The sequence below is a fragment of the Megalobrama amblycephala genome, linkage group LG12, assembly GCF_018812025.1.
Source record: "Megalobrama amblycephala isolate DHTTF-2021 linkage group LG12, ASM1881202v1, whole genome shotgun sequence".
Classification (NCBI taxonomy): domain Eukaryota; kingdom Metazoa; phylum Chordata; class Actinopteri; order Cypriniformes; family Xenocyprididae; genus Megalobrama; species Megalobrama amblycephala.
Window position 1 is genome coordinate 4624716 of NC_063055.1, and position 13535 is coordinate 4638250.

The 13535-nt window shown below is 38.6% G+C and overlaps 1 protein-coding gene across 1 annotated transcript in view; it reads left to right on the forward strand.

Moving 5' to 3' along the window:
• The window catches only part of dpysl2a (dihydropyrimidinase like 2a), a 37748-nt gene that overhangs the window by 22401 nt on the left and 1812 nt on the right, over nucleotides 1-13535 (forward strand). Inside the window, exons 4-13 of the mRNA XM_048210454.1 lie at nucleotides 274-438; nucleotides 3553-3614; nucleotides 3872-3952; nucleotides 4340-4408; nucleotides 4859-4979; nucleotides 7948-8104; nucleotides 8434-8575; nucleotides 10976-11146; nucleotides 12951-13130; nucleotides 13277-13442. Coding sequence (XP_048066411.1) covers nucleotides 274-438; nucleotides 3553-3614; nucleotides 3872-3952; nucleotides 4340-4408; nucleotides 4859-4979; nucleotides 7948-8104; nucleotides 8434-8575; nucleotides 10976-11146; nucleotides 12951-13130; nucleotides 13277-13442 — 1314 coding nt within the window. The remainder of the gene's footprint in view (nucleotides 1-273; nucleotides 439-3552; nucleotides 3615-3871; nucleotides 3953-4339; nucleotides 4409-4858; nucleotides 4980-7947; nucleotides 8105-8433; nucleotides 8576-10975; nucleotides 11147-12950; nucleotides 13131-13276; nucleotides 13443-13535) is intronic.

The window sequence follows — 13535 nt, forward strand, 5'->3', positions numbered from 1 at the left end:
AATTTACTCACCCTCATGTCATTCAAGATGTTCATGTCTTTCTTTCTTTAGTCGAAAAGAAATTAATGTTTTTGAGGACATTTGAGGAAAATTGCATTTTCCGTGCAGCTTCAAAGGGCTCAAATTGATAATATTACTGAATATTATGTGTCCAAAATGTGTGGGATGAGTTTAATGCTGAAGTTCAATGTCCTTCCATTTACTTTTTATACATAAGTTTCCTCACCGTAAGTATATAGTATCACTATATTTAGATTTTGATGTGTGTTTCAGTCGATCATGTGGTCCCGGAGCCCGGCGTTAGTCTGATCGCTGCCTTTAATCAGTGGAGGGAGTGGGCCGACCACAAGTCCTGCTGTGATTACTCTCTCCATGTGGACATCACGGAGTGGCACAAGGGCATGCAGGAGGAGGTCGAGGCGCTGGTCAAAGATCACGGTATGTTCCTCACACTTATCACATGTGTCAAAAAATGCCCGGTGAAGATTACAAATGGGACAATCATGTTTGCTCAAGACAGTGTTAGCTACTCAGTTGCCTAATTTCATGACACATCGCAACACAGCTAAAAGTATTCCTAATATGTTGGACCTTTTATTGAAAGTAGCCTACTTTTAGCTGTTGAGACATTCAGCTAGGAGCTGCTAGTGTCATAGAAACTACATACTTTACCTTTAAGTCAACATCACTTTAACTTGCATGAAAAATACTGCATTTGTATTGCCAAAACATTTGCAGCTTAAATATGTGCAATGAAAATATAGAAGAATATTTTAAATTGTTCTATAGATATTCCACTGACAAATACACACATATTAAAAAGTTTAGCTGCAGGAGTTAAACATTATATACTAACATGAGATTAGAGTGATAAAATACTCTTGTGTCGTGACCATGTGATGTGGGTAAATCCGTTAACTTTCACATTGTATGTGCAAGTCACTGTTTATATAAAGAAAAATCCAAATACAAAAGTTGCATCATTGATTATTAAAGGTGCCCTAGAATTAAAAATTTAATTTACCTTGGCATAGTTGAATAACAAGAGTTCAGTACATGGAAATGACATACAGTGAGTCTCAAACTCCATTGTTTCCTGCTCCTTATGTAAATCTCATTTGTTTAAAAGACCTCCAAAGAACAGACAAATCTCAACATAATACCGACTGTTACGTAACAGTCGGGGTGTACGCCCCCAATATTTGCATATGCCAGCCCATGTTCCCAACATTATGAAAGGCATTAGACAAGGGCAGCCAGTAACGTCTGGATCTGTGCACAGCTGAATCATCAGACTAGGTAAGCAAGCAAGAACAATAGTGAAAAATGGCAGATGAAGCGATAATAACTGACATGATCCATGATATCATGATATTTTTAGTGATATTTGTAAATTGTCTTTCTAAATGTTTCGTTAGCATGTTGCTAATGTAGGCTACTGTTGGTTAAAGTTACCATCGTTTATTACTGTATTCACGGAGACAAGAGAGCCGTCACCATTTTCATTTTTAAACACTTGCAGTCTGTATAATTCATAAACACAACTTCATTCTTTATAAATCTCTCCAACAGTGTGTAATGTTAGCTTAAGACAAAGAGCACTATCAAACTCATTCAGAATCAAATGTAAACATCCAAATAAATACTATACTCACATGACCCGAAGCATGCATGCAGCATACATGACGAACATCTTGTAAAGATCCATTTGAGGGTTATATTAGCTGTGTGAACTTTGTAAATGCACTGTAATATAGAGTCGCGAGCTTGATGGGCAGGGAGCACGAGATTTAAAGGGCCAGCAGCCCTGAATCGGTGCATAGTTAATGATGCCCCAAAATAGGCAGTTAAAAAAATCTATGGGGTATTTTGAGCTGAAACTTTACAGACACATTCAGGGGACACCTTAGACTTATATTACATCTTGTGAAAAAATGTTCGATGGCACCTTTAACTAACTTTGTCCACCTAGAACAGTAATCCTACATGAAAAGTGATGATTTAGGCACTTTAAATCACACATTTTCAGAGGAAGATTAAAAATGTAAAATAATAATGATCAATATATTTTTAATGAAAAAAAAAAAACATTACGAAAATCACCTCTGAGAATTAATATAATATACAAAAATAATAAATAATTTAGAATAAACAAGAAAGCTAAATGTCTGCAGTACAGTCATAAGAATTTGGAGCCAAATTCCTGCTATTGCATTAAAAATCTCTATACACCTTTTGCATTCCCGGGTCAGTTTTGACCTGGTGGAATGTGAGCTTATAATACAGTCATAACTTAATATGTTTCAAATAAAACCGTATTGTATCTGATCAGTAACTTCTCATTAATGAGTGAATGTGCAACCATTTCAAAGTTTTGAATGTTACCGTGTTTTACTATGTTATTACTGCAGTTAAAATTTAAAACACAATTCAAAATTCACCTGGAACAGTGTTATACTTTCATTTAAATGGTTATATCTCTTAAAAAATATTTTTTTTTTAAAAATGTGTATTTTCACATAAGTCTTTGGGCCCTATCATACACCCGGCGACGGCAGGCTCGACGCAAGTGTTTTTTGCTAGTTTCAGCCTGACGCAGTTATCATTTTTTACGTCTAGTGCCTACTTTGTTTAAATAGCAAATGCATTCACGCCCATCTGTGCACCCATGGGCGTGCTGGTCTGAAAACGAGGTGTGTTCAGGCGCATTGTTGGCGTGTTGCTATTTTGAGGCAACTGAAAACCACTGCGCCATTGACCAACTGAAACCTGGTCTGTTATTTAAAGAACATGAATTTTTTGTTATTTAAAGAACATGTTAGTAATATGCACCTACAGGTGGGTGCAAAACGTGCATACACTCTGCTTATTACACACACAGGGATGCGCAGCAGCACACAAACATGCTAAATATTAAAAATAAAAGGATTCCTCACTGGAGAAGCGTTCAGTCTTTCCGCTTGCAAATTCCGCCATGTAAATGGTAATCCGCCATGGTGAAATCGCAACTGGCTTTTAAAGGGAATGAGAGATGAGACTTTATTGCACGTCACGCCCAAAACACACCCATGACTCATTAAGAGACTAGGTACAACCCGCCGACCATTTTTTCCGTCGTTAAACTACCAAAAGAGGATTCGTTCACACCCTAAATGCACCTGGCCATGAGCTACAAACCATGTGCTTAGATCATTAAAATAGGGCCCTTAATCCATTTGCAATGTTTTATAAATTTTTATGCACCGTTTCTGGGTCAAACCTGACCTAAATGCAATAGGAGGGTTAATTGTCATGAAAATAATGTCAAAATGTTACATCAGTGAGTAGGTTTATCCACCTAGAACAGTATTCCCACATGAAAATGATGATTTAGGCACTTTATGGCTCAAATTACACACATTTTCAAAGGAAGAATCATTACAAGACAGTCTGCACCTTTAAACTTTCAAAGTCTGTGACCCTGTTACTTCACCCTTGCTTGTTCTAGCAGCTCCTCTCTGTATGTGTGTCCATGTCTGATGATGGCTAACATCATGGTCTTTTTTCTCCCAGGCGTCAACTCTTTCCTGGTCTACTTGGCTTACAAGGATATTTTCCAGCTAAATGACTCTCAGGTATGACTATATAGCATGATTTCTTATGCATATGCCTTTAATTATGCTTTTAAAAGTGGATTAGACACTTTTTTGTGAGTGTATTTACTTCATAAAGTCAAGATCTCTGTGTTTTTGGTGTTGAGAATACAGTAATGATGAGTTCTCCATGCACTGATGTGATCTGAGAGTTCACCACATTTCCTGTAGCCGTAGATCCAGAGCAGAAGAAGAAACACAGAAAACACACCCAGTGTTGTTTCTCCTGTCTGTTACAGATGTATGAGGTGTTCAGCGTGATCAGGGACATGGGAGCCATCGCCCAGGTGCACGCAGAGAACGGTGACATCATTGCTGAGGTGATCTCAACATGTATAAATATACTACCAGTTTTCTGTTTTTGAAAAAAGTCACTTATGCTCACCAAGGCTGCATTTATTTGATCAAAAATACAGTTAATACAGTGAAATATTATTACAATTTTAAATAACTGTTCTCTATTTGAATATATTTTAAAATGTAATTTATTCCTGTGATGGCAATGCTGAATTTTATATTGAATTTGATATACAGTATAGCAACTCAAAAAAGGAAAAAATATACATATTTTGGGGATTGTTAAGATAGTATAAAGTAAAATGTCTGTATTACAGTAATGATAAATTGGAGTCATATATGCCAAATTGTAATGGATTTTTGATATGGTGAAATCCATATAAACCTCTTTTGCTCTCTTTTGTTTTTAGGAGCAGAAGAGGATTCTGGGATTAGGTATTACTGGTCCAGAGGGACACGTCCTGAGCCGCCCAGAGGAGGTAAAACGCTTCACATGCACCTTGACTATAATGCTATAATCAAGAGCACATCACACCACACCAAATACACCATCAGAACACATTTACTGCACAATTACAGCTGTGCACCACATGGAAGGAGGTTTTTAGCACATCGTCGGCCTTGCACGTACACCGAGACCCGAAAACGCTTCCAAAATAACCTTCAAACATACTGCACTAAAACACATTTATGGTTTGTTTCCCTTTAGGGATCAGGGGAGTTCAGACTTTCCACTTTCCCACAGTTTTTGCTGCCAAAGTCATTGATCATTGGTATCACAGACACATCAGCCTTCCAGAAACCTTTAGCCGAGTCTGTTGGCGCACATAAAGTGCAGTCAGCGTTCAGGAGGTGCTGAGCAGCACTTTACCTCGGCTGCGTCTGTAATTTCATCTGAAGGTCAGTGAGTGTCGGCCGATGTTTTATAGGTGGAGGCCGAGGCCGTCAACCGGGCTGTGACCATCGCCAACCAGACCAACTGTCCGCTCTACATCACCAAAGTGATGAGCAAGAGTGCTGCTGATGTCATCGCCCAGGCTAGGAAAAAAGGTACATCAGATGTTTGATATAAAAGTCCCATGAATTGATTAACATCCCACTAACCCTTGGATGCGCTTGGAAAAAGTTGTCACATGGCTTTTATTCTCAAATTATTAACAGACTCCTAAATAGAGGCCATTTGACATTGACGATGTTCCAGACACTACTGAGCTGCCTACCTAGACAGCATTTTTAGGCAACTTCCAACACAAATGCTGTTCCAAATAGTAATACAAGTAAGCCTCTGCTGGGAAAAAATCAGCTAAGACCAGCCAACCAGCTCTTTTTTCTCAGCAGAGGCTTACTAGTATTACTGGATTAAGCTGGTTTAAGCTGGATGTAGATGGTTTAAGATGCTAAGACCAGCCTGAGCATCTAAAGAAGTGGCCAAAACCCCTCTAAAACCAACCTGTTAAACCTTAGACTGGTCCTTTGCTGTTTCACACCAAGAATGATAACTATATTTGCGTCCACACCAACAAACAATAACGGTGTGTTTATTCTAAGCACTCGCGCTGCAGTTTCAAAGTGTGTACAACATGTTTTTGCTTTTCTTGTTGCATTTACATGGCTTTAACCAGCAGATGTCCTCAGCATGCTTGAATATAGTGTCAATATAGTGGAATTAAAAACAACGCCTAGTCTTTTTCACTGCAACTTCAAAGGAAGCAAGACAATGTTGTCGAAACCAGCGCTGGATATCTGAGGTAATTTTATTTTACACTGTTTGCTAGCCTGGCATAATGATCTCATCATTAATACTTCTCAGCATTTATTCCGAGCGTATGACCGATTGTTTTCCATATATCCATTTTGTTTAAAGTATCCTTGAAAACTTTTTCTGGACCTCGGCAGTTCTTCTTCGCAAAGTGGAGAATGCGCGACCCCTTAAATGAATGGATTCTGATTGGCTGTCAGTGTTTTATCGTTCAAGAGCTGAAAAAAAATAATTCTGAAAGTGATCCCAGTGATATAATTTCTCTATATCATTATCGCTAGCTGTGGTGTGGACTCTGCTATTCTTTTATATTTAGAATGATTTTTAGAACTATATCTTTATCGTTATCTTTATAGTTATCATTCTTTGTGTGAACGGGCCTTTAGAAGGGAGTTTTTATTAGTCTTTTATGACAAAAAATATCTCAGTATCCTTAAAACAGGATAAATTAACTTTTTTCATATCTTAAAGGTACACTATGTAACTTTTGACATTCAAGTGGTTGAAAAACAAAACGCATGCATTTAGAGGAAGAACATTGTTTTGGTTGTGCTTCATGCGGATGAATATGACCCTTCACAATAGATAATGCTTTACAATGAGAGCTACATATGGCAATTTATCGGTTCAATAAAATACCTTACTAACCTGTTGAGTAATAAAAACACCATATCTGTGGTGCATTTACAACATTTCAAATCCCTCAGTTCTCCCCATCTCTGAAAAGCCAATGTTGATTCTTGTTTTATTACAAACTCTGTTGCGTTATCTTTTTGCCAGCAGACTCTCCTCTGTTTGGTGTTTGTTTAAAACGGGTGATTCCTGGAGGTTCGAGATTTAGCTGCTCCATGTCAACCTTTCTCACTCATTGTGACAACTAACCTAAGCCACTCCCACACCAGACAAACATCAAAGTGGGCGGAGCAACTTTTCAGTGAACCGGAAGTTGCAAACGACTTTTCTCCAGTGCTGTGACGTATTTCCAAGTGAAACGGAATATTGAATAGAGGGCAGAGTTTTATTTTAGCGCTCCTCCTCTCCATCTCTCGCTCATAGCAGACTAACGGTTGCAGGGGAGTGGTTTAAGCGTTTACAACCCAAGCCGTCAAACTGACGTCATCAGAGAAGGGGCACCGTTGCAGAAGGGAGGAGCATTTTCAGATTTTGATTAAATATTACGAAGCCAAACAATTTTTTTGTGTGGATTGACTTGCAAGGATGAATTGATCACCACAAAACTAGCAATTTGAGCTAACAAAATAAATAAGGTCAATTTTGATTTCATGTGTACTTTAAGGTTATGACGAGACACGCACAGACGAGTGACGCAAGTACGCAATTTCCTGTGAAAACAATCCCTCCAGGTCTAAAATATAAACACTTATAAAAGGCTTACCATAGTGAATCAGGGTAATACAAAAACACATTTTTGAAGAAGCATTGATGTATTGAAACATTATTTGAATTTTGGTCATTTTGAACAAAAAAAAAAGTGACATAGTGTACCTTTATCTTCAAGTCATGTCAGAAAGATCGTATTTACAAGCTGAACCCACATGAATGGCTCCACAATGTCGTAAATACGAGTGGGAAGTTCGGGATTTTCTTTAAGCCCAGATCTGTACACGCTGGGGGCGTGTCAGTGAGAAACATGGCGGAATACCACAATATTATAGGTATTTAGCAGTGGCATTGTCCGGCTTTTCTATTTGCAATGAAGTAAGCTAATTGCCTGCATAAAATATGGTAGCGTTATAATATAACAACATAATATGTAATGATAAAGTTTACAGTGGCTTCATAAATTAACTAAAAAAAATCAAAAGAGCAAAACACACCTGATGCACATTCTTTGTTCTTCATTTTCTATAAGTATAATTGTTTTGTTTTTTTGAAAAACCCCCAGCTAAAACCAGACTAAGATGGTTTTCCATCTGGTTTAAAGAGGTTTTCACACTTCTTTAGCAGGTGAGGCTGGGTAACTGGCTGACCAACTAACTAAAACCAGCTAAACACCAGCTTGAACAGCTTAAACCAGCTACGTCCAGTCATCCTTCATTGGCTGGTTTTAGCTGTTTTTTCAGCAGATGTTATACAGCAAAACAACTCTTTAGAGTTTGAAACAGCATCGTCTGCTTATGAGCACGAGGCATTTAAGTATGAAGAATGAAGTAGCTCTTAAATCTGCTGTGCTCACTGAGCAGCGAACAGCTCTTCAAACCATTCTAGCGATCCTGACCCAGTGCTTTCCCCGCGCAGGTACCGTGGTGTACGGGGAGCCCATCTCCGCCAGCCTGGGGACAGACGGCACTCACTACTGGAGCAAGAACTGGGCCAAAGCTGCAGCCTACATCACATCTCCACCCCTCAGCCCTGACCCCACCACCCCGGACTATCTCAACTCCCTGCTGGCCTGGTGTGTGTCCACAGCTGTTCTAGTGCATTATGGGACATAGATTACAGGGGGTATTTGGACCGCAATGAGTGTGTGCAGACAGGGGTCATTCATTATGGTCAGCCATTCGTTATCCTGCTTGCTAAGGGAAGAACATTTATGGGATGATCACTAGAGGGCACCATTATACAAAAAACAGCCTACTGTGAGCTTTTCTCTACACTTATTCTTATGACAAACAAACTAAAATACAAATGACTATGAAAGAAATGACTTTATATTGCCATCTGCAAAAACATTACTGTTTGCCAGTGTTTGAAACAGCTGTTTTGCGTGTGTTTTCTGTGCAGTGGTGATCTGCAGGTGACTGGCAGTGCCCACTGCACCTTCAACACCTCCCAAAGGGCCGTTGGCAAGGATAATTTCACCCTGATCCCAGAGGGAACTAACGGCACTGAGGAGAGAATGTCCATCATCTGGGACAAGTGTGTGGTGAGAGACAGTTTATCTGCTTTATATGTTTATATGTATTGTTACAGATCCAGATTAAATGAGACATGAGGAGTTTACAGTTCAAAATCATTTGATACTTTTCATGGGCTTATCTTTTTAGATTTAATGCAGCCTAAATGGGTATTTATTAATGAATAGTTTCATTTGTAAAATAGTTTCATCTGATTAGATAAGCCATGTTGGCTTCAAGCTCGTAGCGCTGAAACTCTATTGTAATTGTTAAAATTTCTAAGGATCAGCATTCTCCCCTAAAAGTGATCGGCAGACCAAACTGTAAGTCGTAGAGACTTGAAACTTTGAGGGCTGGTAGTATGTCACCAAGGCTTGCCCCGTTCGGCCTGATGGGGGCGCTACAGTGGTGAAAAGTATGAATAGCTCATAGCTCCTAAACCGTTAGGTGTAGGCTCAAGTGTCTTTGGAATCCTTGGCTCAAGACAGCCAAGTCGAAAATGTTGGGTATTTTGGATTTTTTGAAAAACCTTCTTTTGCTATCTAGTCCGGATCAGTGCAGCAAGATTCTCTGGAGTCTGATTGTCAATAGTTTCCGATTCACGGTCCCTAAGGGCCTCCAAAACAAGCAAAGTGGGTGGAGCCACTTTTACTAAAATGGCTATAACTTGTGAACGGAATGAGATATTTTCACTTAATTTGGCACACATATGTAAGAGCTCATTCTGTGGTCGCATGAAAAAGGACACTGCGACTGGCCACTTGGTGGCGCTGTAACAAGAAAAAAAAAAAAAAATGGCTATTGCTACTTTACCGTTAGTCCGATCTACTTGAAAATTGGCATGCAGTGTCTTCATCCAAGGTGCCATGACTGTCTATGAGGACATTGACGTATCTCAAAAAACATGTCCTGCATCAGCCAATGAAGTTTGAGCAGCTACCAGACAAGGTTAACGGAGGCCGATCGGAACAAACTCGCTGGGCCTGTTTGGCTCACGGCCCTAGAAGCCTCTGAGAAATTCCAAAGAATTCGGACACCAGGGGGCGCCTTTGCGTTTTTCACATGCGTAAAGGATTGTGCATCGCACATGCCCACGACATTCGTACCACATTCTTAGCAACTTTGCCTCTAGGACCGCCGCTGTCCATCGAATCGTTCGTTAAATATTGGAGATTATTTTAAAAAACAACTTTGGCAAACTAGTTCTAGGATTTTGGCTCAACCTCGATAACTGTTAAAAAGCTTTATAGACCATAAATATCCCATGGTAAATTGCCTGTATTGATTGTAAATATTTCTTTTCTAGGACTGGGATGCTCGCAGCTATATTTCTTATTATTACTATTATTAATTATTATTATTAGCAGGGCTTGACATTTAACACCTGTAAACCTTCCAAATGCGGGTGGATTTCAGCAGGAAATGATCTTGTTTCTAAATGACAACGATTCTGCTATGTCTATTACCATGGCTGTTTCACGTCACAAGCGTCAGCGGAGCGTGAGAAGCATGTATTTTGTCACTGCCCATGTTGAAAGGGTCGGTCGTCACTCTTCCGATGTGAACGCTTTCATTCATTGATATTGGCAGTGAAAACAAGCACTGCTCATGCTCCTCTGACGCTTGTGATGTGAAACGACTTTAAACCAGACTTTATAGACTTTGGTTAACCTTTTAAAGTACAATCATCACACTGCAGCAGCTGCCATGTAAAAATATTATATGAAACAGCTTCACAAACAGTCTTTTCAACCACACATTATCATTATTTATGTGTTATAAACATTTAAATAACAGGGAACAAATGTTTAAGGAGATAAAAGTTTGTTTAGGTATGACCAAAATATATCTGGTAGTGATGAAAATAGAGCAAATCACCTTTTTTTTTTAAGTTTTGAGACTTGTATGTACAGTATTTTATCTTGTTTATCCTCTATGTTTTATCTTTTTTACGCCAGGAGGTGGTGACAAGAAACAAGAGTTTAAAAAAGTGTTTGTCATTGAATCAATCATTCATTCAAAAGATTCATTCACAAACGCTGATTCATCCGATAATGAAACAAGTGTTTATGAATGAGACATTGACTCCTTCATTCACATTCAAAATCTCTAGTAAATTACATGTTAATTTGTTTAGTTGTCTAATGTTTTTTCTTCAGGATCGCGGGAGAATCACGATCTCAATTTTAAACAAAACAAAAAAATCATGATTCTCAATTTATCCAGAATCGTGCAGCTCTAATTTATATTAATAAAAGGTACTTTTTTATTGTATTTATTTAAGTAATATTCTGTTTCATGGTGTGCACAACACGCTATACCTATACTTTGGTAAAAAAAAAAAAAAAAATCAATGTACCTCTTATTACTGTATCATTCCCGTAAAAGGTTTCTGACCTTGTCCTTAAGATGAATGTTCTGCTTCACAGGTGACAGGTAAGATGGATGAAAACCAGTTTGTGTCTGTGACGAGCACCAACGCTGCCAAGATCTTTAACCTGTACCCACGGAAGGGCCGTATCGCCGTGGGCTCTGATGCTGACCTGGTGCTCTGGGACCCCGACGCCACCAAAATCATCTCTGCTAAGAGTCACCACCTGGTGAGAAGAGTTTTGGTGTAACAGTGTTGGTGGACTGAGAAGGAAGCTCCGGGGTCTGAATGTTAGATTAGTGCATCACAGGCTGCTTGTCTGACCGAGGGCTCTTTAAATGACCCGTAATGTGGGCGACACCATTATGTCTGTACCAGCTCTGACTCCCATGATCCTCTGCTCTGCTATGAGCTGTTTTGATATTCTGCTGACTCGCTCGCTCTGTCCGCTCCTGTTTGTCAATGAGGCCCATCCTGCAGTCTACACTGATTTCATTTGACTGGAATGAGATGCTGATGCGGCCAAATATGGAAAGAGTGAACTATCATGAGGTCACACTTGCTGTCACTGAGCGCTGGTGACCTCTGGGATTCGTGACTGTACACTACCATACAACAGTTTATGGTCACTGAGATTATTTTTTGAAAGATATTAATACTTTTATTCAGCAAGGATGCATTAAATTGATCAAAAGTGACAGTAAAGACATTTATAATGTCTTAATAAATGCTGTTCTTGAACTTTCAATTGATCAAAGAATCCAAAAAATGGTTTCCACAAACATATTAACTGTTTTTAATATTGATAATAAAAAGAAATGTTTCTTGAGCAGCAAATATTAGAATAATTTCTGAAGGATCATGTGACACTGAAGACGAGTAATGATGCTGAAAAGAAAAAGAAAAAAGGAGTTTTACATTTATAATTGTTTTTATACATTTAAATAGTTTTGCTAAAAAAATCACCTGAAAATATTTAAAATTATTAGAGAATTTACATAATCCATTGTTGATAGATTATATATAATTTGCGCAGTATTTTGATAAACTCTATCATGTTGTGTAATTTAATCATGACTGATTTTTGAAAATATGAAGTAACAATTTCATGATGCCAGACAGAATAATTGCAGCCTTTGTGAAACAAAAAAAGAATCAGTGCGAGCAAAAATTAAATTGTATTGCCATAATGTTTTATGTTCATTTAATATGTAATTACTTAAAGGTGCCCTAGAATTAAAAATTGAATTTACCTCGGCATAGTTGAATAACAAGAGTTCAGTACATGGAAATGGAGCAATAATAACTGACATAATCCATGATTACATTATATTTTTAGTGGTATTTGTAAATTGTTTTTCTAAATGTTTCGTTAGCATGTTGCTAATGTACTGTTAAATGTGGTTAAAGTTACCATCGTTTATTACTATATTCAGAGAGCCGTCTCTATTTTCATTTTTTTAAACACTTGCAGTCTGTATAATGCATAAACACATCTTCATTCTTTATAAATCTCTCCAACAGTGTGTAATGTTAGCTTTAGCCACGGAGCACTATCAAACTCATTCAGAATCAAATGTAAACATCCAAATAAATACTATACTCACATGATCCGACGCATGCATGCAGTATGCATGACGAACATTTTGTAAAGATCCATTTGAGGGTTATATTAGCTGTGTGAACTTTGTTTATGCACTGTATTATAGTCACGAGCTCGGGGGAGGGGAGCTCAAGGATTTAAAGGGGCCGCGCACTGAATCGGCGCATATTTAATGATGCCCCAAAATAGGCAGTTAAAAAAATTAATTAAAAAAAATCTGGGGGGTATTTTGAGCTGAAACTTCACAGACACATTCAGGTGACACCTTAGACTTATATTACATCTTGTGAAAAAACATTCTAGGGCACCTTTAAGGGATGTACTACAGATTGTTGAAAGTATACAGCCTGCAAAAGCACAAGTAGACAGACATTTAAAGAACATAATGTTTAAATTTCTGAGAGCTTTTCCCTCGTTCTGTCTTTCTCAGGCAGTGGAGTACAACATCTTTGAGGGGACTGAGGTGCGTGGAGCTCCGCTGGTGGTGATCAGCCAGGGGAAGATCGTCCTAGAGGACGGGAACCTGCACACCACTGAGGGTTCTGGACGCTACATCACCCGTAAACCCTTCCCAGACTACGTCTACAAGAGGATAAAGGCCCGCAGCAGGGTACATATGCATTATATTTAGCGAGAGAGATGTATATACACACATAAAACTCCCAGTTTAATTAATCATAAGTGATTAGAGATTCATGATTTTAATCATGTTTTAAATTCGATTGTCTCGAGCAATTAAGGCATCTCTCTTCACAGCTTGCTGAGCTGCGCGGAGTCCCACGAGGTCTTTATGACGGTCCAGTGTGTGAGGTCACTGTGACACCTAAGATCATGACCCCTGTCACTTCTGGTAAGACTTCTCCAATCAAAACTACTCCTCAACCAGTTCGCAACCTGCACCAGTCTGGATTCAGCCTGTCTGGTAAGAAAACAACGAAATGTCCTACACTTATTTTTGAAAACAAACTTATATAATTTACTACAAAGGCACTTTTCAGAATGTGCAGTATATGTA